We start from the raw sequence: 26,556 nt of genomic DNA, 5'->3' as shown, positions 1-26,556 counted from the left end.
CTGGAGCAACAAAACGGCAAATGTATCCAAGATGGACATTCTTCCTGACTGTCAACACAGGCGCTCATCCCTCAGACGAGCTTTCCGGAGTAAAAACTATTACCACCCAAGCTGTAAAGTGGGCCACTTTACAAATGCCTATCGCACACCCTGTAATTGCCGTTTTCTGAAAACAGCAGAATGTAATTATTTATAACCATTTTAGATAGCACCAATAGAAAAGTACTCCCATCGGTAACTAATCCGAGCCATCGGTAACAGACTGCTTACTTTCTCATCAGACTAGTACGGTAACAGATAACGGCACAGAAACGGACAGCCTAAAACATGGCACAGCCAAAAAACCCTTCTAGGTTGGTTTCAGCCATTTCTCTACATCATAGTTTAAATGTTTTAAATATACACCCCTAAAACTCTTACCATGTTAATTCTGTTCTTTGACATCTCAACTATTTCATAGATATCCATTAAAACTCAATTTTAATCTAACTTTAGTTTTGAAAATCATCCCCGTCAACCAATTAAAACAAGACCAGAAAACTTGCATTATAATTCCAAGTGACAATAAGATAAATAACATTGGTTTTCTCTGCAAACGGTAACTGAGTAGCAGTCAGGAGTGAGAGGGAGGTGTTTGCTATGTAGCTTCCTTTTTCACCACTCAGAAATAGTTTACAAGACCAAATAACAGAATGCAGCACAATTATCAAACAGCCAAACTGAAAATTCATATGGACAAATTTTCTATCAACAGCTAACTAAAAATATTCAATAATGATAAATAATATACAAACATTAATTTTTGGTAGTTGTATACTGAGCCACTCACATGCAACTGAGATTAGTAAGGACTCAAAGATAATATTCTAAAGGTAAAGTGTTTGCATGTGCAGGCTAGAACTTTTCCTAATGTCATTATCTTACCGGCTTTGAAAGATATAAATATACACCTATCAGACTATATTCTCGCCTGTTTAAAATTTCAACTTTAATTGCATTGCCTACATTTTAAAAAAATTACTTCTTTCAGACACAGAAGATATCATAGCTTCACTGTAACAAAAGGAACAGATTTACAAGTGCAATGACATTTATTAGAAGCTGTCATTTTTCCCTAAAATTAACCATTTCAAAAGAATCCATTCCATTGGATTTTTTGTATAGGGGTAAAGCTCCTGTAGTTTAAAAAAAAAAAAACTCATGAATCATTAGATTGTTAGGACTTCTGCGATACTCTCCACATCCCTGCCTTGGGAGTACTTCTATTCAAACAGCTAGACAATTAAATGGATGAAATATAAATAATATGACCTGTTTGCATACAGAAGAGCCTCTAATCAGTACAGATGGCCACGTCTAGCAAACCAAGGAGCATGGTGTGTGATACTCTCATTCAATTTTTCAGCACAATCAAGATTTCAACACAGGTAAAGATATAAAAATACCCCTTTCTCCAGTTTGTCCACTCTATTCAATATTTTTCGAGTAAATACTTTTGATATTGTAATCATCCACAATAAAAAGCTACTGGTACTTTTTCTTCAGCAGGGTAAGAGAAAATGAGACTTAAACAGTTTCTAAATATGAAATATAAAAAAAATTCCACAAAGTCCCTCAAAACTTTCATATTCTCAAAGTGGCCTTTTTCTTTTACTTCACTTAAATTCTTTTTCTACAGACTACTATTATTGCTGTTTGTGTCTATCTGGGAGAAAAATAGTTACTAGGTACCCACAGCAATATTATTTTACTTAAAAACCCAGAAAAGATAAGTGACTGGACAGAAGGCTACAATAAAATAATGGTAATCGGTCGGGCACGGTGGCTCATGCCTGTAATCCCAGCACTTTGGGAGGTCGAGGCAGGTGGATCACCTGAGGTCAAGAGTTCAAGACCAGCCTGCCCAACATGGTGAAACCCCATCTCTACTAAAAGTACAAAAATTAGCCAGGTACGATGGTGAGCGCCTGTAATCCCAGCTACTCAGGAGGCTGAGGCAGGACAATGGCTTGAACCCGGGAGGCAGAGGCTGCAGTGAGCCAAGATGACGCCACTGCACTCCAGCCTGGAAGACAAAAGCGAGACTCCATTTCAAAAAATAAATAATAAATAATAAATAATAATAATAGTAACCCTTCTCAGGCTATACTGAGTAGATGTCACTTCCAGCTTCAATTCCAAGCTTGACTGGATATACCTTAAAGTGAGCAGATACAATACCAAAGCACAGAATCAAAAACAGAAAAGAGAAAGAAGAGAGGCAGACTGGCATGCTCAAAGACCTTCCAGCTCCTGGCATGAGATTACCTTTGTAAAAGAGCTGGTACAGAGCTAGTATTTTAATTCGCCTTGTATTCAACATCAGCTTACACACACAATAAATATGTGTTCCTCTATGAACTTGAATTCACAGAGCAGGCAGCTGTCGCTATACCTAGGAAGCCTTCCATAATCACCTTGTCCCCAACTAGCAGAGCTGCCCATCCTGCTTAGCTGCCATCTAGCTCGGCGGCCACTGAGCCTCCACATACAAAGTGTAAACACTCAGAACCTCACCATCACCAAAGCCATACTGCTGTCATGTGTTGTCTCCCCCAGCGAGGCTATGTGAACTGCCCAAGTTCATACCACATCTTGTTCAACTTTCTAGTCTTAGGACTGGCACGATGACTCAATACTACCGTTTTAAAACTGAAACTCTGTTACTTATTCTAAAGCAATTCAGAAATTTCTCTAGTTGTTAAATTCTTGTGTTTTGATCTTGCTAAAGATGATTTTGTTCTCTCCCTCTAAAACCTGAATCGACTTACAGGAGCAGATCTCTCAACCAATCCCAATTAACGAATTTATCTGATTAACAAATACCAGCTATTAAAGTATGCTGAACACTTACACTGGTGAGCTACTCTCTAGAACGCCCACATACGTTTTTATTTTTATTTTATTTATTTTTTATTTTTTAGTAGAGATGGGGCTTCACCATGTTGGCCAGGCTGGTCTCAAACTCCCACCTTAGCCTCTCAAAGTGATCGGATTACAGGCATAAGCCACCACACCTGGCCTATATTTTGTTTTTTTGATCTGTGATTTTGTTTGTAATTATCTTAAGCCTTATGATCACACATAATTTTTAACTGTTTATCTCCTCCACTTAAAACTTTCCAATGAGGTGGCAAAAGCGCCATTAACAAGCACACATACGCAGCAGTTCCAGGGTTCTACGTGTTTTTGAATAGTTGTTTGAAGACAATCCTAAAGTATAAACTAGTCTAACTTAGTAACTCGAAAGTTTAACTTGCTACTATTTTTGTCACACTGACCTTTAAAAACATCTGACCTTAAAGATCATCTATAAAATGTGAGAGGTGTCCAATATTCTTTCTTTGGTATTACACATAAACCACACTAAAATGCCTGTCAACAAGTAAAAGGCAGCATTTTAGATACAGGGAATAGGATGCCCACATCCTTTTGCTCCTCCCAGTTGAGCTATCTGCTTACCAAGGATTAGCTGTGTCTGTTCCCAAACCGACTATTCCTGTTAGTGAAATGATTTAATAGTATGTAAACCAATAAAATATGAGTACAAAAAGAAGGTTACTCTTCCCACTAAAGCGAACTGAATGACTAGAAAACTCATAAAGATGAGAGGCTAAAACCAAATGATATTGAACTGGGTGTCTGTCAAACAACTAGCATAAAGACTTCGGAGGGAGATTATAAAACTCTACAAGGATTCTGTATCAGATGAAACAGGGACTCATAAACAATTCATGCTGAATATCATTTATAAACGGATGATAGCTCAGATCTTAAAACAGGAATCACAGGCTGTTTTTCATTTGGGGGAAAAAAAATCCTCCCTTAAAAAAGGAGAAAAAACATTGAAACACTAGTAAATAAATGCATTTTGATATGTTTAAAATCAGAATGTTTCAGAAATGTATAATTCCTTTCGTTAATACATTTTCAACAATTTGTGCTTTCAATAGGTAAAGACCCTTGACTGTGTCTAAAGCCTCAAAAGAAAAAAAATTACCTTTAAGTTAAAAAATTTTAAACTTTCTTATTATATCCTTATTACTACAATACTTTGCCATTCTGTTACATTTCTTAATATACTTCCATCCTTAGCCTAAATAACGAAATAAAGCCAGTATGATATATATTAAGCTGTACATCATATCCTGGCTCTATACAGCCAGCAGATGTTATCCACAGCAAACTTCATGGAGGTACTACCATTCATTATGAAAAAAAAATTGTTTTTCAATGTAATAGTTAATAAGCAAGTTAAAAATCAGTCCTATCTTCACAAGACTGAAACAACTTTTTCAAACACTGAAAAAGTGATCTGTTTTCTAAACTTTTAAACACTAAGTACTGAAACACTTTAACCACCAACACCATTATTTACCAAAGCCCCCAAACAGGGGGTTAAGGACAGTACAGGGTTGCAATCAAATAAGAAACAAAGAAATTTTTTACCTTCCGATTCTGATCGTAAGCAGAATCAATCCCCAAAATGCTATTCACTTTTATATACGGGTATTTCTTCTCCAGGACACTGACCACATGTTCAACTTCCACTTTTTCTCCAGTCCTCACCTTGTTATAGATCTGAAGGAAGAAAAAACAGTTGGTTAACTACACTTTTAAGTTCAAATTTCAAAGTGTTTATTCCACATTTTTCTGAATTTAGAGGAAAATATGATAACTTTTCTTTTTTTTTTTTTTTTTTGAGACGAAATTTTGCTCTGTCACCCGGGTTGGAGTGCAACGGCACAGTCTCAGCTCACTACACCTTCGCCTTCTGGATTTGTGTGATTCTCCTGCCTCAGCCTCCAGAGTAGCTGGGATTACAGATGCCTGCCACCATGCCCAGCTAATTTTTTGTATTTTTAGTAGAGACAGGTTTCACCATGTTGGCCAGGCTGGTCTTGAACTCCTGACCTCAGGTGATCTGCCCACCTCAACCTCCCAAGCTGGGATTACAGGCGTGAGTCACTGCGCCTGGCCAATTACTTTTCTTGAAAGGTCAAATTGGGACATGTTAGCAATTCTTCCTTTTCCTTATTAAGATGGCTTTCTAGGTTGGAAATTAAATATTCTTTTTTTTTTTTTTTGAGATGGAGTCACTCTGTCACCCAGGTTGGAGTGCAGCGGCGCAATCTCAGCTCACTACAACCTCCGCCTCCCAGGTTCAAGGGATTCTCCTGCCTCAGCCTCCTGAGTAGCTGGGACTACAGGCACATGCCACCATGCCCGACTAATTTTTGCATTTTTTAGTAGAGACGGGGTTTCACCATACTGACCAGGCTAGTCTTGAACTTCTGACCTTGTGATCCGCCCTCCTCAGCCTCCCAAAGTGCTGGGATTATAGGCGTGAGCCACCGTGCCCGGCTGGAATCAGCTCAGTCATGTTAAGTCTCAAACAAAAAAATACGTTAAGAAAAATCTAAGGCCGGGCGCAGTGGCTCACGCCTGTAATCCCAGCACTTTGGGAGGCCGAGGCGGGCGGATCACGAGGTCAGGAGATCGAGACCATCCTGGCTAACACGGTGAAACCCCGTCTCTACTAAAAATGCAAAAAATTAGCCGGGCGAGGCGGCGGGCGCCTGTAGTCCCAGCTACTCGGGAGGCTGAGGCAGGAGAATGGCGTGAACCCGGGAGGCGGAGCTTGCAGTGAGCCGAGATGGCGCCATTGCACTCCAGCCTGGGCGACTAAGCGAGACTCTGTCTCAAAAAAAAAAAAAAAAAAAAAAGAAAAGTCTAAATAGGCCAGGCAGGTATGATGGTGGCTCATACCTGTAATCCCAGCACTTTGGGAGGGTGAGGAGGGTCAATCACTTGAGGTAAGGAGCTCGAGAACAGCTTGGCCAACATGTTGAAACCCTACTAAAAATACAAAAATTAGCCTGCCGTGGTAGTGCACGCCTGTAATTCCAGCTACTCAGGAGGCTGCGGCAGGCGAATCCCTTAAACCCAGGAGGCAGAGGTTGCTGTGGGCCAAGATCACACAACTGCACTCCAGCCTAGATGATGGAGAGAGACTGTCTCAAAAAAAAAAAAAAAAAAGAGAGAGAGAGAGAGAGAAATCTGAACACTTATAAGTAGTCATTGAAATAAAAACTATGTCCATGATGTTTAGGAGGGATGAGGAAAGGGAGAGGGGAGAGACGGAGAAATCGAAATCGACACGAATATTATTTATTTGAATTTTTTTTTTTTTTTTTTGAGATGGAGTTTCACTCATCACATCCAGGCTGGAGTGCAATGGCACGATCTTGGCTCACTGCAACCTCCGCCTCCCGGGTTCAAGAGACTCTCCAGCCTCAGCCTCCCAAGTAGCTGGGATTACAGGTGCCTGCCACCATCTGGCTAATTTTTGTTTTGTTTTGTTTTGTTGTTTGAGATGGAGTCTCACTCCGTTGCCCAGGCTGGAGTGCAGTGGCGCTATCTCAGCTCACTGTAGTCTCTGCCTCCTGGGTTCATGCCATTCTCCTGCCTCAGTCTCCCCAGTAGCTGGGACTACAGGCACCCGCCACCACGCTCATTTAATTTTTTTTATTTTTAGTAGAGATTGGGTTTCACCGCGTTAAAGCCAGGATGGTCTGATCTCTTATCTCCTGATCTCGTGATGCGCCCGCCTTGGCCTCCCAAAGTGCTGGGATTACAGGCGTGAGCCATCGCGCCCGGCCCAATTTTTGTATTTTTAGTAAAGATGAGGTTTCCCCATGTTGGTCAGGCTGGTCTTGAACTCTTGACCTCAAGTGATCCACCCACCTCAGCCTCCCAAAGTGCTGGAATTACAGGCATGAGCCACCAGGCATGGCCAATTTTTGTATTTTTAGTAGAGACGGGGTGTCACCATGTTGGCCAGGCTGGTCTCAAACTCCTGACCTCAGGTGATCTGCCTCCCTCGGCCTCCCAAAGTGCTGGGATTACAGGTGTGAGCCACTGCGCCCGGCCTGAACTGTTTTTACAGTGAGCAGTATTACTTCACTTCTGAAATAAAAAAAACAGCAGCCAAGCACCAGTGGCTCACACCGAAAATCCCATCACTTTGGGAGGCCAAGGCAGTAAGATTGCTTAAGCTCAGGAATTCGAGGCCAGCCTGGCAAACACAGTGAGACATCATCCCCAGCAAAAATTAAAAACGACAACAACAAAATTAGCTGGGTATGGTGATGCGTGCCCGTAGTCTCAGCTATTCCAGGAAGCTGAGGCGGCAGGATCACCTAGGGCCGGGAGTGAGCCCTGACTGCGCTGCCGTACTCCAGCCTGGCCAACAGTGAGATCCTGTCTCTACAACAACCCTTTTAATAGAATAAAATAAACAGCGGGTGGTGGGTGTAGCTGGTCCTGTTGTGCTGTGGCTCTGCACAGCCTGCAGTCTCAGGCCACAGGACCCAAAAGACATGGAGCCCGGCTTCAGTGGTCACGCTGCCATTTAGGAGGGCTGGTTCCATGAGACCTGCAGCCTGAGGCCCAAGGAAGCCTTGTTCCTACAGATGGAGCAGCTGCTCCACTGCCAGCACTCACGAATCCAGGACATCCTTGTTCCCCACAGTAAGACCCACAGCAGTGTGCTGGTGTTGGATGGCATCATCCCCTGCATGGACAGGGGTAAGTTCTCTACTAGATGAGAATCAACCTGCCACTCTGCAACCACCCCATCCCACAAAAGGTGCTGACCATCGGGGACAGAGACAGCATCCTGCACAAGGTGGTGAAGCACCCCTCTGTGGAGTCTGTGGTCCAATGACAGGCTGAAGAGGATGGCATTCAGGTCTCTTAAGAAATTCCTGCCGGGTATGGCCATTGGCTCCTCTAGCGCTAAGCTGACCCTGCACATGGGTGACAATTTTGATTTCATGAAACAGAACCAGGATGCCTTCAATATGATCACTGACTCCTGGGATCCATGAAAGCCTCTTCAAGGAATCCTATTACCACTCATGAAGATGGCCCTCAATGAGGACAGCATTCTCTGCTGCCAGGGCAAGGACCAGTGGCTGCACCTGGACCTCATCAAGGAGACACGGTGGTTCTGCCAGTCACTCTTCCCCATGGTGGCACACGCCTACTGCACTGTCCCCACCTATCCCAGCAGCCAGACTGGCTTCATGCTCTGCAGCAAAAACCTGAGCACCAACTTCCAGAAGCCCAAGCAACAAGTGACACGGCAGCAGGTGGAGCAGGTGCAGCTGCTCAGACGTGTAGTGCTGCCTTCGTACCGCCCCCATTTGTCTGCAAGTCCCTGAATAATGTGAGCTGAGCCCAGGCACCACAGCGGATGCCACCTGGGACCTCAGATCTGGGAGCCTCCAGGGTGCCTGGGCCCCTTCAGTCCTAGGCCAGATCCCCTGCTGACTGTCACCTGCCAACCAAGTGTTACACGCCTCAGAATAATGCCCAGCCTTCCCTGCTGAGTGCTGGACTGTTTCTGTGTCTGTCTCTGTGTGGCATTCGGCCTCCAAGCCTATACCAGCGGCATACAGTACCATCTCTCTGTCTTCTGCGGCCCCCTCAATCAAACACATGTACTTATAACAATAAAAATAGATGAATGAATAAATAAATAAAAACTTTAAAAAGCAGAGTTAAAATACTTATTCTCTGGGCATGGTGGTGCACAGCCAGCCGTAATCCCACGTATTTGAGACTGACATGGGAGGATCCCTTAAGCCTAGGAGTTTGAGACCGGCCTGAGCAATATAACAAGCCCTGGTCTCAAAAAGTACATAAATAAATAAAATGTTAAGGTAGCCATTGTGGAAGATATATTAAAACAAACAAACAAAAGCAAACCTTAGGCACAGACAAAGTGAATAAAATAACAAAGTATAAAATACTTACTACTCTGAGTGACTTCTTTTGAACCCATTTCATTCTCCACAGCCCTGCTGCTACCTTCCCCATTACTTCTCATGGAGATCACTGCAACAGCTCATCAACTGGCATCCCTGCCACTTTGCTTTGCCCTTCCTCAGATCTATCTCTACACACTGCAGCAGACATGACTTTTAAATTCAGGATCCACCCCTGAGCTCTAGATACCACAGCTATCCAGCCTACAATGGCCACACGTTGCTATTAAGAGTAAGTTGGATCTGAAAAAATTATGTGCCATCCTGAACAAAAACGTACTTGTGTCAGAGTCTGGAAGGCATGATAATCGTCCACCTCTCGGGCAACATAATTATACGCTCTAAGAACAGCCACTCCAGCATCTTGCATCCCATCAACATCTTCAGAGTCATTAACCACAAAGATAAAACCAATTCTGGAGGGGAAGGGAAAAGAAGAAAAAGAAACATGTCAAATAATGCAAACGGCTAAAAAGCATGACATCCTTGCACCCTTCTCATACATTATAGCTAACAGAGGAAAACCCGTTGAGAGAAAAGCACAGTTCACAGCCCACTCTCCTCTAACATGATTGGCAAAGATATACATACACAACTTACAAAGTTTTTTTTTTTTTCTCAGACGGAGTTTCACTCTTGTTGCCCAGGCTGGAGTGCAATGGTGCAATCTCAGCTCACTGCAACCTCCATCTCCCAGGTTCAAGTGATTCTCCTGCCTCAGCCTCCCAAGTAGCTGGGATTACAGGCCACTACTGCCGGCTAATTTTTTGTATTTTTAGTAGAGACGGGGTTTCACCATGTTGGCCAGGCTGGTGTTGAACTCCTGACCTCAGGTGATCCATCAGCCTCAGCCTCCCAAAGTGCTAGGATTACAAGCATGAGCCACCACCCGGCCACTTACAAAGTATTAATAAAAAAGCAGGCTTTCAAATGTGGCTTAGGCCTTTCTACTGTTAAAGCAAGCCATTTCCACGTCATGAAAAGATTGCTTTCACTGACATGAAGAGTGTTGCTATAGTTTTAAGAAATTTTTTTCTGCTTTTAAACAAAAATTAGAAGAAACAAAAATTTTCACACTTTCAAAGTAAACAGAAAGGGGGGGGGATTGTGACATTTAGCACATGCAGTATGAGAATTATTGGTAAAAGAAAAGCCGAAAAAGGTTTACAACTGTCCCACGACAAAAAGCAATAATCAAGGTTAAGGTTTACCAGATTTTACATTTTAAAATAAAGGAATTAACCACAAACATACCATTATATATCTATAGATGGGCTGGCAAAAAAGACATCGCACTGACCATACTGGGGCAAAGGCAGTTCAATGGACAAAGAATCATCTTTGCAATAAATGGTGCTGAACAACTGGACATGCACATGCAAATTAATCAGTCTAGACACAGACTTTATATCTTTCACAAAAATTCAAAGTGGATCACAGGTCTAAATGTAAAACACAAAAACTAAAACTCCTAGATGACAGCAGAGAAGAAAATTTAGGTGGTATGGAGCTTGGCAATGATCTTAGATCCAAAAGCACAATCCATGAAAGACAACATCTGGTTAATTTGGACTTCACTAAAATTAAAAATGTCTGCCCTGTGAAAGATATTATTAATAGAACGAAAGGACAAACCATAGAGTGGCAGAAAATCTTTGCAAAACCACCATCTGATAGAGGACAGGTAAACAAAATATGCAACCCTTCTTGTTTGTTTTTCAACAGGTTCTTGCTCTGTTGCCAAGGCCAGAGTGCAGTGGTACGATCAGCTCACTGCAGCCTCAAACCTTTGGGCTGAAACAATCCTCCACTTCAGCCTCCCAAGTAGCTGGGACTACAGGTGTGTGCCACCACACATGGCTACTCTTTCTTAAGTCTTTGTAGAGATGGAGGTCTTCCCATGTTGCCCACAGTGATCTCAAACTGTGGCCTCAAGCGATCCTCCCACTTTGGCCTCCCAAAGTCCTGGGATTATAGGCGTGAGCCATTGCACCCGGCCTACAAAGAACTCTTAAAACTCAACAATAAGAAAACAACCAAAGTTTTAGAAACGGACAAAAGGGCAGGGGGAAAAAAAAAAAGGACAAAAGATCTGAACAGACACTTCACCAAACAAGATATACAGACAGATGATAAATATAAGTAGATCTTGAACATCATATATCATTAGGGAACGGCAAATTAAACTACAACGACATACCACCACACACCTATCAGAATGACCAAAATCCTAAATGCTGGCAAAACCAAATGCTTGCAAGGCTGTGGAGCACGGCAAATTAAACGACAATGACATACCACCACACACCTATCAGAATGACCAAAATCCTAAATACTGGCAAAACCAAATGCTTGCAAGGCTGTGGAGCAACAGGATCTCTCATTCACTGCTGGTGGAAATGCAAAATGGTGCCACTACTTTGGAACACAGTTCGTCAGTTTCTTACAAAACTAAGCATGCTCTTAACACAATAGAGCAATCACGCTCCTCAGTATTTACCCAAAGAAGCTGAAGACATGTCCACACAAATAGCTGCGCCCAGATGTTTACAGCAGGTTTATTCATAACCGCCAAAACTTGTAGGCAACCAAGGTATCTTTCAATTAAGTGAATGGATAAATAAATGGGGGACATCCATATAATGACTATTATCCAGTGATAAAAAGAAATGAGCTATCAAGCCATGAGAAGACACAGAGGAAGAAGCTTAAATGCACATTGCTCAGTGACAGACACCAATCTGAATAGGCTACATGCCGTATGATTGCAACCTAGAACGTTCTGGAAAATGCAAAACTATGAAGACAGTAAAAAGACCAGTAGTTGCCAAAGATTTAGGGGAAGGGAGGAAGAGATAAACAACTGAAGCACAGGAGATTTTTAGAGCAGTGAAACTAATCTGTATTAAACTGTATTGTAATATGAATACTTGACATCATACATTTGTGTCATCAACACAAATAACAAATCTTAATGTAAACTACAGAGTTTAGTTAATAATAATGTATCAATATTTAGTAGTCAACTTGCAGGACCACATGAGCTCCTACAAAGAAGGGAAGAGGAGCCTGCACACCCGGCTCTCTCCAGCTATTCACAATCTCTCAGGTGCCTAGGAGTTCAAGTATCTTCTTCGCATCTGCCTTTGCAATCTGAAGACCACATGCCCTCTTCTTGTTCCTCAACTCAAGAAATACTGTATTAGTGCCAACTGTCGACCACGACCCAACTTCTTCTGTGTTCTTATATTCCTCTTTTAATCAAAACATAGCTCTGGTTGTGATCCAGTAATAGGTTCTTCCATCTAACCAGATGTATCATGCTTTATATGAAAAATGTCATCAAACTCAAAATATCTGCATTTCCAACTATCAGAACTCTCTGTTTTCCTCAAAGCCTATCTGAAATCAAGCTTCTCCATAAAGCTTTGTGCTTCCCAAATATCTCAATGATGTTTTTGTTTCTCTGAAATTCTAATGCACTTATAACTAACCAGTAGGACATAACCTAGCAGTTGATCACGTATCTCCCTAAAGGGTTTGAAAGTATACAGAGGATCTTTTCCAAGAAGGTAGAATAAGGCATATATATTTATAGCATTTAGCCCAGTAGTAATCATGGAACACATAGTAATATTTATTGAATAAAGAGTTGTTTTCTTATTTTCACATTTTCTAAGAATTAAAATTTCACCAACATGTAAAATTACCAGAATTATTCAAAATGTAGGTGAAAATACCTTAGCATTTATATGTAAAACCTTTAAAAAATAAAAAAATAAAAAATAAAAATAAACTGTTCTTAAAAGGACAGTGGAAATCCAATCATTCAGTACCCTGTTGGCAGGTCTGGCAACACAAGAGAAGTAACTGTTACTGTTCGCATCTACAAAAGGTTGTGTATATGTTTAGTCCTTGACAGGCTAACAAGTTATTGGCAATGCTCTGTACCTCTGCTGAAAGTGGAAATAGGTTTTGTGATGTGGACACTCACCTAGGAAAATTCCCTTCCATTGGGAAGCAAGCTGCAGCCAGAAACTACTTTTACATGGGCTATTTATTGATAATTCAATGGTGGTAAGCTTCTATTCATTGAGAAGCAAATTCTCAGTCCCAAAAGACACTGGCTTCATACTGACCAGAAGATAAAATTGCCATTAGTGATGTGCACTATTAATTATCCTACAACTCAGTAGCACCACACTTGCATTTAAAAATGACAAATAAAACCTCAGCTAAATTAGATATATCATCAAATCAATACCAGTGTTACCTTAGTGGTATATGATTACTAAGGAACATCTCGGCTATGTTAATCAACTCTGCTGTGGTCTCATGTGCAGGATCAACTATGAAAACCTGTTGAAGAAAGGGAAAAGAACACATGAAATGACTTTTATTCGAGTATCCGTGGGCTGAGAAAAATGTTATGAGTCACTGTACATGAAGTCAACCTTTTTCGAGCTACGGTTGAACCACATAAAAGATGAATTATACAAACAGCAGCTACCTCCCTCTAAGTTCAAAATACGTGGTACTGAAGGGCTAGGCGATTTTCTCACGGACTTAGGCTGATAACAAGGGAACTGTACTCCAGAGTGCTGATGCTGGTTCTTCTACTACACCAAACAAAAACCAAGTTTAGCAACTCTCTCACCTTAAAAAATGGAGCCTGCCTTTTTGTATATTCATTTCTGAGGATCTCTGAATTAAGAATTCACTTAGAACCTAATTCTTAGACCACAGTCACAGCTGTCAGGTAAGCACATAAACACGTATTAGGTGCTAAGCAACTTAGACATATTCTCTCACTTAATAAAGTTCAGGCATATGGTAAAACAGAACGAGATTTAAATTCTGACCAGAAAGGAAAAAAGTGGTTTCAAGAGACAGAAAAGTGGCCAGGTGTGGTGGCTCACACCTGTAATCCCAGCACTTTGGGAGGCCAAGGCAGGTGGATCACCTGAGTTCAGGAGTTTGAAACCAGCCCCGCCAATGTGTTGAAACCCCGTCTCTACTAAAAATACAAAAATCAGCCAGGTGTGGTGGCATGCGCCTGTAATTCCTACTACTTGGGAGGTGAGGCAGGAGAATCGCTTGAACCCGGGGGGACGGAGGTTGCAGTGAGCCAAGATCCTGCCACTGCACTCCAGCCTGGGCAACAGAGCGAGACTCTTTCTGGGGAAAAAAAAAAGAGAGAAGAAGAAAGGTAGAGACGGCAATTTTCCCTGCAAGTTCTGAGGAGGCCAACCTTGGCACTAACCCTACCACTATCTCTTTCCCAGCTATGTGAGGGAAGGGAAAGAAACGAGAGGGAAAAAGTGGGCCAGTTAAGAACCCTTTCTCTCTCTCTAAAGCAGCGCAAGAAGGAGTAACAAGTAGGAGTTGGCAAACAGCCTTATTTAAGAGAATAAATGAAACTGCTGAATTCTAGGGATTACGATATTAAAGAAAAACAGCAGCAATATGCACCTTCTTACTTAAAAAAAGAGCTATCTTAAAACTAGTAAAACAATATTGCTATGAACCTAAAACTGCTCTAAAAAATATAGTCTTAAAAACAAACACATCACTGAATGGTGTGAAGAGTATGAAAACTTATTCAATCTGGAAAAGCTGATGAGAAAAAATAAAAATTAAAAACTAAAAAGTGTTTTAAAATTAAAAACAAATTAAAAGAGTAAAACAACAGTCTAAACCTTCATGTTAGAAATGAGCATTTCCCCACACTCTGAGGGGGGCTGTAACGCTCCTGTTACGTCCCACAGCCCCACAAGAGGCCAGTACACTACAAAGCCCTCCCAGTGTGAACAGGGAGAGTATTTGGTGGAGGGTGGGGGAGGAAGCAGCTAGTAAAGGCGAGACGTGACCATTCTACACGACAAAAAAAGAGGGACTAGGCCAAGGGAGAAACAGAATTCACAGGCAGACAATAAGAGTTACTTACCATATTATGTAAGTTTTTCCTGATCTGCCGAATAACACCAGGAAAGGTGGGTCGAAGCAACTCTTGTAAACTAGAAGGCCACGAATTATATCTGCTATCAACCTCTAGGTTGTTGACCCACTACAAAAAAATAACACAACAGGATGTATGCACATTAGTCACCAGGTGTAAAATCTGCAATAACAACAATAAGACTTTGAGTTATTTGAAGAAGAATCACATGAGACAAGACCATTTTCAAAGATAAAAAGATTGGGTGCAGTGCCTCACATCTGTAATCCTAGCACTTCGGAAGGACAAGACAGGAGGATCACTTGAGCCCAGGAGTTCGAGACCAGCCTGGGCAATATTATGAGACACCCATCTCTGCAAAAAAAATATAAAAATTAGCCAGGCATGGTGGCTGCTGTCCCAGCCACTCAGGAGGGTGAGGCAGGAGGATCACCTGAGCCCAAGGGGTTCGAGGCTGCAGTGAGCCATGATCGTGCCACTGCACTCCAGCCTGAACAACAGAGCAAGACCCTATCTCAGAAAAACAAACAAAAAAGATAAAAAGATTGAGTGGAAAAATAAGTGACTAAAAGACAAGCCACAGGATAGATAAAGACATTTGTAACCTACAAACCCAATAAAGGACTAATGTAAAGAATGAAGAAATACATAAAAATAAGAGGAAGAAGCTATATAGATATATATATATATTTTTTTTGAGATGAAGCCTCTCTCTGTTGACCAGGCTGGAGTGCAGTGGAACAATCTCGGCTCATTGCAACCTCCGCCTCCTAAGTTCAAGCGATTCTTGTGCCTCAGCCCCCCGGGTAGCTGGGATTACAGGCGCGCACCACCACACCCGGCGAATTTTTGTATTTTTAGTAGAGGCGGGGTTTCGCCATGTTGGCCAGGCTGGTCTCGAACTCCTAACCTCAAGTGATCTGCCCACCTTGGCCTCCCAAAGTGCTGGGATTACAGGTGTGAGCTACAGCACCCAGCCCTAAACTTTTTAAGAACAAAGGAAAAAAGAAAAAGTAAAAAAACAATTGGAAAAAAAAATATGAATAAGAAATATATAGAGGAAACCCAAATGGGCAATAAACATAAGAAATGTGTACACCCTCAACTGTAATCTAGGAACCATGAGCTAAGACCTCAATGAAATTTCATACCTGCTAGACAAAAAAAGTGAAAGTTTGTCAAGATCCAAGAACAGGAAAAGATACAGAGCAAAGAGAACTCTCATGAAATGCTGGTGTGTGGACAATCACTTCAGAGAACTGGATCTAATAAAGTTGAAGACTATATTAGTACTAATTTTTCTAAAATGAATGCAGTACTGCTGGGTGCAGTGGCTCATGCCTATAATCCCAGCACTTTGGGAGGCCAAGGCGGGCAGATCACAAGAGCAAGAGATCGAGACCATCCTGGCCAACATGGTGAAAACCTGTCTCTACCAAAAATGCAAAACTTAGCTGGGCATCGTCATGTGCACCTGTAGTCCCAGCTACTCGGGAGGCTGAGGCAGGAGAATCACTAGAACCTGGGAGGCGGAAGTTGCAGTGAGCTGAGATCACACCACTGCGCTCCAGCCTGGCAACAGAGCAAGACTCCGTCTAAAAATAACATAATATAACATAACATAACATAACATAACATAACATAACATAACATAACATAACACAACACAACACAACACAACACAACACAACAGCAGCACCACTAAGTAGTTCCAGGTATCTACCCCAAATAAATTCACATGTATACACAAAAAGAGAGGAAAAAAGAGCCTAATTAAAATAGTGTTTACAACAGCAAAAAATCAGAAACAACTTCATGTCCGCAAAGAGCAATGGTTCAGGAGGCTGAGACAGGAGGACCTCTCGAACACAGGAGTTTAAGGCTGCAGCGAGCTATGATTGCATCCCTGCACTCCATCAGGGTTTTGTCATGTTGGTCAGGCAGGTCTCGAACTCCTGAGCTAAAGTGATCCACCCGCCATGGCCTCCCAAAGTGCTGGGATTACTGGTGTGAGCCACCGCGCCTGACTGGATTATCCAATTTTTTTTTTTTTTTTTTTTTTGAGACAGAGTCTCACTGTCGCCCAGGCTGGAGTGCAGTGGCACGATCTTGGCTCACTGCAACCTCCGCCTCCTGGATTCAAGCAATTATCTTGCCTCAGCCTCCCAAGTAGCTGGGATTACAGGCGTGTACCACCACGCCCGGCTAATTTTTGTATTTTTAGTAGAGACAGGGTTTCACCATGTTGGCCAGGCTGGTCTCGAACTCCTCATCCCGAATGATCCACCTGCCTCAGCCTCCCAAAGTGCTGGGATTACAGGTGTGAGCCACTGTGCCTGGCCTCAAATTTTTAGAGTATTAGATAGGAGCCAGGCAAGGTGGTATATGCCTATGGTTCCAGCTACTCAGGAAGCTGAAGCAAAAGGATTGCTTGACCCCAGGAATTTGAGTCCAGCCTGTGCAACATAGTGAGGCTTGTCTCTAAAAAAACAGAAGAAACAAAGAAAAATATATTTGATAGAAAATAAAAGGACAGGCCGGGCGCGGTGGCTCAAGCCTGTAATCCCAGCACTTTGGGAGGCCGAGACGGGCGGATCACGAGGTCAGGAGATCGAGAACATCCTGGTTAACACGGTGAAACCCCGTCTCTACTAAAAAATACAAAAAACTAGCCGGGCGCGGTGGCGGGCGCCTGTAGTCCCAGCTACTCCGGAGGCTGAGGCAGGAGAATGGCGGGAACCCGGGAGGCGGAGCTTGCAGTGAGCTGAGATCCGGCCACTGCACTCCAGCCCGGGCGACAGAGCAAGACTCTGTCTCAAAAAAAAAAAAAAAAGAAAAGAAAAGGATAAAATAAGGGACAAGGGAATGCACACCAACTCGAGAAAAGATAAGAACTTCAGGAAGGAGAGGGGTGGCTGGTAAGGGACAAAGAAGAGCTTCAACTAAAACTGCCTTTTTTTTTTTTCCAAGAAAACTATTAAATCTGACACAAAATGATTAAACGTTAACATTTAATAAGCATGATGATGGGTCGTATGGTTGTTAGTCCTTTTATGTTTGCATAAATATGTCATGTTAATGTTATTATCTTTTACTCTTTATAAGTACTTTTAACAGAAAAGCAAATGACATTAACAATGTCTTCATCAAAATAAGTTACATCACCAAGTATGAATTCAAGTAATGATTATCTACATTCTACATTATTTCTCCTAAATAAAATTTTTCTAAAATGAATGCAGTATAGAAACCAAGAAAAAGTAAGAGCAGCTCTCCCCCCATCTTATTTTTACCACAACTGCCCAAGATGGCACTATCCCCACATCCTCTCTTTTTATTTGAGACGGAGCCTTGCTCTGTCGCACAGACTGGAGTGCAGTGGCATGATCTCAGCTGCCTGCAACTTCCACCTCCCGGGTTCAAGTGATTCTCCGGCCTCAGCCTCCCAAATAGCTGAGATTAGGAGGTGCACAATGCCACATCCGGCTAATTTTTGTATTTTAAGTAGAGACGGGGTTTCACCACGTTGGTTGGTCAGACTGATCTTGAACTCCTGACCTCAGGTGATCCACCCGCCTTGGCCTCCCAAAGTGCTGGGATTACAGGCACGAGCCACCATGCCCAACCCTATACCCCACATCCTCTGACACCCTCTGCTAAAAATACAAGAATTAGGCGTGGTGGCAGGCGCCAGTAATCCCAGCTACTCGGGAGGCTGAGGCAGGAGAACTGCTTTACCCCGGGAGGTAGAGCTTGCAGTAAGCCAAGATTGCACCACTGCACTCCAGCCAGGACAACAGAGTGAGAGCGTCTCAGAAAAAAAAAAAAAAAAAAAAATCCCTGTCTTAACCACACTAGCAACAATGACTCAACTTGTTGAAGGAGTTAAGGGCCTACTTTACTACATTCACTAAGCCCCACAAGCAACAGTAAATCTTTCACACCAGCAAAGGAGATGGTGGGAGGAACTTCACCCTCACAGGAGACAAATTAGAAAACCATGAAAAAGACTCCTGGTCAGAAAGTCCTCTGATCACCCTAACAGAATACTCACTGAAATAGCAGGGCTCCGGATGTCTACTGCATAGTCTGCCTCAGAGGGCTGGATGTTCAGCTTCAGAACATTATGCAGAGAAAGGCCTTCTATTCCCAGCCTATGCAGACCCTCCATTACCCGAGCTTCATTCCTCAACACATCAAACAGACTGGGGGGAAAGAAAAAAAGGCATTTACTAGGGAAAAAAAGCTTTTAAAAAAAATTCTTACCATGAAAATAAATGTATCAGTTCAACCTCAATGCCAAATCAAATTAATTGAGAAATTTAAAAAGGGAACTCTTCTCCAAATTAATTGAGAAATTAAAAAAGGGAATAAACACACAAATTGAGCATAAAACCCCAAATCTGTACTTTTACACGACATGATTTTAAAAACAGTATATTAATCTCTCTGTATTCTTTCTTATAACTACATGTGAATTTACAATTATCTCAAAATAAAGATTAAAAAGAGATACTACATTATATATGCTCAATATATGTTTCAATGTCAGTACCAGTTCATACAGACAAACATGACCACAGAAAAAAGCCTGGAAGAATCCACACTCAACTTAGAGGTTTGCTGGGAGATATAGAAAAGATAGAGATGAAGGGCCAGGAGCGGTGGCTCACGCCTTGTAATCCCAGCACTCTGGGAGGCCAAGGCAGGTGGATCACAAGGTCAGTAGTTCGAGACCAGCCTGGCCAACATGGTGAAACCCCATCTCTACTAAAAATACAGAAAAAATAGCCGGGCATGGTGGCAGGTGCCTGTAATCCCAGCAATTTGGGAGGCCAAGGTGGGCAGATCACAAAGTCAGTAGTTCAAGACCAGCCTGGCCAACATGGTGAAATTCCATCTCTCTAAAAATACAAAAAAAAAAAAAGCCGGGCATGGTGACAGGTGCCGTAATCCCAGCTACTCAGGAGGCTGAGGCAGGAGAATTGCTTGAACCTGGGAGGCAGAGGTTGCAGTAAGCTGAGACCGTGCCACTGGACTCCAGCCTGGGGAACAGAGTGACATTCCGTCTCCAAAAAAAAAAAAAGATAGGAAGGAGAAATAAGATGTGATTAAAAAAAAAAACCAAATGAATAAAGTCTGAATTCTACCTGACTGTCTGCTACCCACCCCAAAATCATGAAGACAATCAAATGCAATTTAATACTGAACCACATTTTACCAAAAAGTGGTATTAAATATATGTAGACAGAACACCTTCTGAGACACAAGAAACAGGTTTTTTTTTTTTTTTTTTTTTTTTTTTTTTTTTTTTTTTTTTTTTGAGATGGAGTCTCACTCTGTTGCCCAGGTTGGAGTGCATGGGTACAATCTTGGCTCACTGCAACCTCCACCTCCCAGGTTCAAGTGATACTCCTGCCTCAGACTCCCAAGTAGTTGGCACTACAGGCACGCACTACCAGGCATGGCTAATTTTTGTATTTTTAGCAGAGATGGGGTTTCACCACGTTTGCCAGGCTGGTCTCGAACTCCTGACCTCAAGTGATCCGCTGGCCTCAGCCTCCCGAAGTGCTGGGATTATAGGCATGAGCCACCGTGCGCAGCCCAGAGGCAGTATTCTTAATAAATCTACTCCACACTGTTCCAAAAGTCAAAGAACCTGTTCCCATGGTTAAGTGGAAAAGTATCGTTTCTAAAAGGACAGCCTCAGAAAACACTCAGGCCCCGAACATACACTGTAACACAAGATGGAGACATGTCATCCTGCCCACCCATCACAGCATGTGCCTACTACCTACATCCATCCAGTGGGGCCTGGTAAGCCATCAGGCTTTGCATTACGCCGTATCAACAAGGAACAGCAATATGAACATGTTACAAGGTGCTACACGTTACAAAAACTTTTCAGAGAATGAAAAATATTATCCTTACCTGAATATATCCTGTGTATCTAAATCAATGTGAAGTCCATTAATGAAGAGGGCTGAATCTCCAGGTTGTAATCCTAAAGTTCCCTTGAAATACTGAAAAATTTTAATGATTATTAGGGAGCTGTGAGAGAATGTTTAAAAAAATTTCAGTGTTTCTGGGCTTCACTACCTGTACAAATCTTGGCATCCTAAAGCAGGGCTAAGATTTGCTTCAAGATGCTGTTGGGATTCAATGGCAAGCAAGACAGGGGATACCATAGTGTATACACATTTCAAAACATGTTGTACACCACAAAAATATGCATTTTTTACTTTTTAATTTTAAAAAGAGGAGAAAAAACAATAAGGAGATCATGGAAAGGTGAGTCAATCGAGAACTGGAATTTCTTCCAAGGGAGAGAGGAATTCATATCTTCTCACGCCCCGGCTACGTGCACAGCACCCGCAGATGATACAAAAAGGCTGACCCAGGCCAGGCGCAGTGGCTCACACCTGTAATCCCAGCACTTTGGGAGGCCAAGGCGGGTGGATCACTGGAGGCCAGGAGTTGGAGACCGGCCTGGACAATGTGGCAAAACCCCGTCTCTACTAAAAATACAAAAATTAACCAGCTATGGTGGCCTGCACCTGTAGTCCCAGCTGCTTGGGACGCTGAGGCACAAGAATCGCTTGAACCCAGGAGGCAGAGGCTGCAGTGAGCTGAGATAGCACTATTGCACTCCAGCTTGAATGACAGAGCAAGACGCTGTCTCCAGAAAAAAAAACAAGACTGACCCTGAGCTGGTGAATACAGTCGTTATCTATTTCTAGGTCTGGACACTGGTAATATACATGGGTTCATTTTGGGAAAGTTCATCAAATGAATGAGAATTTGTGTGCTTCTTTATGTTTCATATAAAATACATACATTTTGGGCTGGGCACAGTGGCTCATGCCTGTAATCCCAGCACTTTGGGAGGCCGAGGTGGGTGGATTACCTGAGGTCAGGAGTTTGAGACCAGCCTGACCAACATGGTGAAATCCCATCTCTACTAAAATTACAAAAAATTAGCTGGGCGTGGTTGGCAGAAACCTGTAATTCCAGCTATTCAGGAGGCTGAGGTAGGAAAACTGCTTGTATCTGGGAGACAGAGGTTGCCATGAGCCAAGATCATGCCACTGCATTCAGCCTGGGTGACACAGCAAGACTTCATCTCAAAAAAAAAAAAAAAATTTGGCCAGGCATGGTGGCTCATGCCTGTAATCCCACCTCTTTGGGAGGCCAAGGTGAGTGGATCACAAGGTCAGGAGCTCAAGATCATCCTGGCCAACATGGTGAAACCCCATCTCTACTAAAAATACAAAAAAATTAGCTGGGCGTGGTGGCGCACACCTGTAGTCCCAGCTACTTGGGAGGCTGAGGCAAGAGAATCACTTGAATCCGGGAGGTGGAGGTTGCAGTGAGCCAAGATCATGCCACTGCACTCTACCCTGGGCAACAGAGCAAGACTCCATCTCAAAAACAGAAGTATATATTTATGCTTTAATAAAATGTTTTACTCAAAAAAAATTAAGACTCCATGAAACAGCAATATAGAATAATTTTGTCTTCCTTAGGGGGAAAAAGGCCCTAAATTTAAGATAATATTTGATGTTTTAATTTTGGAAATTAAAAAGTAAATATAAACTCCCAATAAGGTTTTTCAATTTAGTAAACATTTGAGAAGCATTTATTTATCCCTCAGATGTACTTAATTCACTAATATCTCAGACATGAAGATCAAGGAAATCTGGGGTAAAGATAGTGAATTGAACGTAAGAACTTTTTTCCCTCCTGAAACTCTACTGCAATGTCAGTAGAGCAACTTTTTCAGTTATAAATCCACAAAGACAGAGAGAACAGGAAAGAAAAAGGCCACCAAATTTTGGAAGCTGGAAGAGAGGTGCGTGAGGAGTTACTGTCCCAGTAGCCCTGAGAAAGCTGAATGCTAGACCAACAACGGGCAAGCTCAACAAGAAACCTGTGTCACCCCGCGGAACTCACCAAAGGCTCAGGAACTGGCAGCACACAGGACGTGTACAAGGGGTGATTCTTAGCTAAGTTCTGAGATAAAGCCCTTTAAGACAAAACCCCCCAGTCCCCCAACTGATTTCCCACAGCCAGGTGACTGCAGTCAGTGCCACCCTCTACTGTAGCAAAAGGAAGGCTCATTCCCTGGAAAAGAACAAAACAGAACATCTGTGGACAACAGCAAATCAAGCACAAGGAGGACAGGGACCCCCACACACAAAATGGGGAACAGAAGGCAAGTCACCAAATGCTCTTCCCTACTGTGCTTCTACAGCTCTAGCAAACAGATTTCACCCTCCAGACAGAAGACTAACGGATCCTTTTCTGGAGACTGACAAGGACTGACCAACCCAAAAGAAAAGGAACAAAGATACTGTCACTGGGGTTCCCTAGGAAACGGTCACAACACAACACCTTACAGTCACGAAGCCAATCATTAGGACTTCCAACCAGGTCCTTAGTGCCTCACTCTGGGTGTGACTGCCAGACACCTAAGGAAGGCCTCCACCACTAAAGAGACCAAAACCCAAAAACGGAGCTTAAGAGGAAACAGACTTTGCAGACAGAAAACACAAGCACCACTGTCTTCAGAGATACACAGGAACACCATAAAAAGAACAACAGAAACACCTGAAAATTAAATATTTGACAACTAAAGGAAAAAAGACACACACAGGTTGAAAACTCTTACCAGAAAGTTTTTTTTTTTTTTTTTTTTTGAAAAAGAGGCTGGGCGCGGTGGCTCAAGCCTGTAATCCCAGCACTTTGGGAGGCCGAGACGGGAGGATCACGAAGTCAGGAGATCGAGATCATCCTGGCCAACACGGTGAAACCCCTTCTCTACTAAAAATACAAAAAAAATTAGCCGGCCATAGTAGTGGGCGCCTGTAGTCCCAGCTACTTGGGAGGCTGAGGCAGGAGAATGGGGTGAACCTGGGAGGCGGAGCTTGCAGTCAACTGAGATGGTGCCACTGCACTCCAACCTGGGGGACAGAGTGAGACTCCGTCTCCAAAAAAAAAAAAAAGAAAAAGAAAAAAGAATAGGAAATAAAAGACTTTTAAAGTTAAAAGGCCAACTAGTCAAAGAGGTGCAACATTTAAAAAAATAAATAAATATTTCTAGGAAAAGAGGAGAGAGAAACCAGAGAGAAGAAACACAAAAAAGAATTCAAGAAAGTTTCCCAAAGCTAAAGGCAATGATTTTTCCAGATTTTAAGGGCCCATGAACCATCCTACAGGAGAGATTTTTTTAAAAAACACATATAATTATGAAATTTCAGATAACTAGAGTCAAAGAAAAGATCCTTGAGAGATCTCATACAAAGGCTTCAGACTTCTCAACAGCCACAATGGAAACTAAAATTCCAAGAGGCGAAGTCTTGTTTCAAATTTCGAAATGACTTCCAACCTAGAATTGTATAACCTGCCAATACTGTATAATGAGCTATCAATAAAAACAAGTAGAAAATTGATTTCTCAGAATTTCAAATTTGCCTCCCAGGCAACTTTTCTCACAGAGAATGATGAGCTGTACCAAAATAAGGAAATTAACCAAAAACAAAGATGACGTGGAATCAAGCAACAGTGGATCCAACAAAAGAGGTTAAAGGAAGGTCCCAGGATGACCAGCACGCACCGGGTATATAGAGCGACCAGTCCATGTTAGACCACGTCAAAACTAGATAAAATCAAAACCTCCAATATTGGGAAGACAGATAGACAGGAACCGTGCCAATATGGAACAGTGGTGGGACAGAGGGAGAGAACTGAAAGAAAGTTAAACCTCATTGTTTAAACAGGAGGCCAATATATAACGTCTGAACGGGAAAAATAAAGTACCGATGTAAGCTAGAAATCTGGAGAGAAATATCAGAAGAATCAGCAAAATGTTGAAAGTGTATGTTTTCAGAAATGGGGTGAAACATGTTAGGGGTGCGGCTTTTCTAAACAACATGGTAGCACCATCTCATGCTTTCAGTTATATGCATACTGAACTTTGATTAAAAACTAAAAATACAAAGATCACAGAAATGAAAAAAATCACAATCTTAGATAAAAGAAGAGTGACACTGTTAAATGCTGCTGATTAAACTCAGATTTCTTTATCTTGAAAGACAGAATACAAAACAGGTCAGTATTTTCTATCGGTGAATACCTTCTGATTCTCTTCCACTTCGGTTCTAAGTTCTGAGCTCACAGCTGTTTTTGTTATTGCTCTAAGGAAATAAAAACATTATGAGTGCTTGGCTTAGTATTTGATATAAAGTCTTCAATTTTCATATTTTAAAATATGAAACACATTATTCAACAGATTAGAAAAAATTAGATGGCAAAAACCTTAAATCTTTATAATTGATAAATACATTTCTCCTTTCTCAGATGTGTATATTTTTTGTAAGATACAAAATCAAAGAAATGTAGCAGCCATAGCATTATAAAACAGGTGCAGTTGTTTCCAAGTTCTTAAACATATGCACCCCATTTCTATATATGATCTGTACTACTCTCAGGCTAAAAGGATAATAATGTCGAATACACCAAGGCAGCAGATTGCTCTTCCCACTCAAGCACTTATGGTGGAGGTGGAATCATTCATGTATACCTTCAAGTAGCAGCTGGACTAAATGAGAATTCACTACATGATGTCTAAGTCCCAAATAAACAAACTTAGTTACAAAATATCTCACATCAGAAGTCAAAACACTTCATTCAGTGACTCAAGAAAATGACTGGGAACCATTCAAGTCAATAGTTTCTAAAGATTTGGCTTGTAAAACAATTTTGCCTTGCATTTATGTGACGTGCAGCAATATTACAGAATTGAAGGCAATGCCAGAAAATGTACAAACAAAATCTTTTTTTTTTTTTTTTTTTTTAGATGAAGTTTCGCTCTTGTTGCTCAGGCTGGAGTGCAATGGCATGATCTTGGCTCACTGCAACCTTCGCCTCCTGGGTTCAGGCGATTCTCCTGCACTAGCCTCCCGAGTAGCTGGGATTACAGGCGCCCGCCACCACACCCAGCTAATTTTTGTATTTTTAGTAGAGAAGGGGTTTCGCTATGTTGGCCAGGCTGATCTGGAACTCCTGACCTCAAGTGATCCACCCACCTCGGCCTCCCAAAGTGCTGGGATTATAGGTGTGAGCCACCGCGCCTGGTCCACTTCCCCCTTTTGGGTACCAGACAAGGTGGGTGGATCACCTGAGGTCAGGAGTTCCAGACCAGCCTGACCAACAGGGCAAAACCCTGTCTCTACTAAAAATACAAAAATTAGCCAGGCCTTGGCCTCCCAAAGTGCTGGGATTACAGACGTGAGCCACCAAGCCCAGCTCAAACAAAATCTTATTCTGTCACTATGAACTTAGCCTCTACGGCTTAGCCTAGAGGTCACTTAGCCTCTATGGCTCAGTGTCTTCAAGATTCAGTAAGATGACATACATAAAACCTTCCGTGAAGAAAACCACTGTGGTCTGGGACAGACTCTAGATTAGTCAGTTACATGAGCAAGACCCATCCAATCCTGAAAGGCAGGTATTTTTATTCCCATTCCACTGCTGAGGAAACTGAGGTAAAGAGAGGTTGTTTATTTGCAAAGGTCACACAACTAATAAGCAGAAGTGCCAGGAACATAACCTAAATCTGTCACTTCAACCACACGATGCATGGTTTTGCCATCTTCAAGACACAGGGCACCATCTGCAGTAGTAGTGGTAGTGGTGGTCATAAAGAATCTTAATTTTCACTGG

The 26,556-nt window shown here is 42.2% G+C and overlaps 2 protein-coding genes and 1 pseudogene across 7 annotated transcripts in view; 2 read left to right on the top strand and 1 right to left on the bottom strand.

The window, feature by feature from the left end:
- The window catches only part of POLR2D (RNA polymerase II subunit D), a 471,659-nt gene that overhangs the window by 173,318 nt on the left and 271,785 nt on the right, over positions 1-26,556 (top strand). The gene's annotated exons all lie outside the window — the stretch shown is intronic.
- UGGT1 (UDP-glucose glycoprotein glucosyltransferase 1) overlaps positions 1-26,556 on the bottom strand; it is a 108,277-nt gene that overhangs the window by 50,099 nt on the left and 31,622 nt on the right. For all 6 annotated transcript variants that reach the window (XM_050751577.1, XM_050751578.1, XM_050751576.1 and 3 more), the window contains 7 exons: positions 24,968-25,028; positions 20,764-20,855; positions 18,887-19,037; positions 14,821-14,940; positions 13,147-13,232; positions 9,154-9,289; positions 4,489-4,620 (listed from right to left, as the gene is read on the bottom strand). In XM_050751577.1, coding sequence (XP_050607534.1) covers positions 4,489-4,620; positions 9,154-9,289; positions 13,147-13,232; positions 14,821-14,940; positions 18,887-19,037; positions 20,764-20,855; positions 24,968-25,028 — 778 coding nt within the window. The remainder of the gene's footprint in view (positions 1-4,488; positions 4,621-9,153; positions 9,290-13,146; positions 13,233-14,820; positions 14,941-18,886; positions 19,038-20,763; positions 20,856-24,967; positions 25,029-26,556) is intronic.
- LOC126933138 (spermidine synthase-like) lies at positions 7,422-8,267 on the top strand (annotated as a pseudogene).

This window comes from Macaca thibetana, chromosome 12 (genome assembly GCF_024542745.1).
Source record: "Macaca thibetana thibetana isolate TM-01 chromosome 12, ASM2454274v1, whole genome shotgun sequence".
NCBI lineage: Eukaryota > Metazoa > Chordata > Mammalia > Primates > Cercopithecidae > Macaca > Macaca thibetana.
This window is presented reverse-complemented; position numbering and strand designations above follow the sequence as displayed.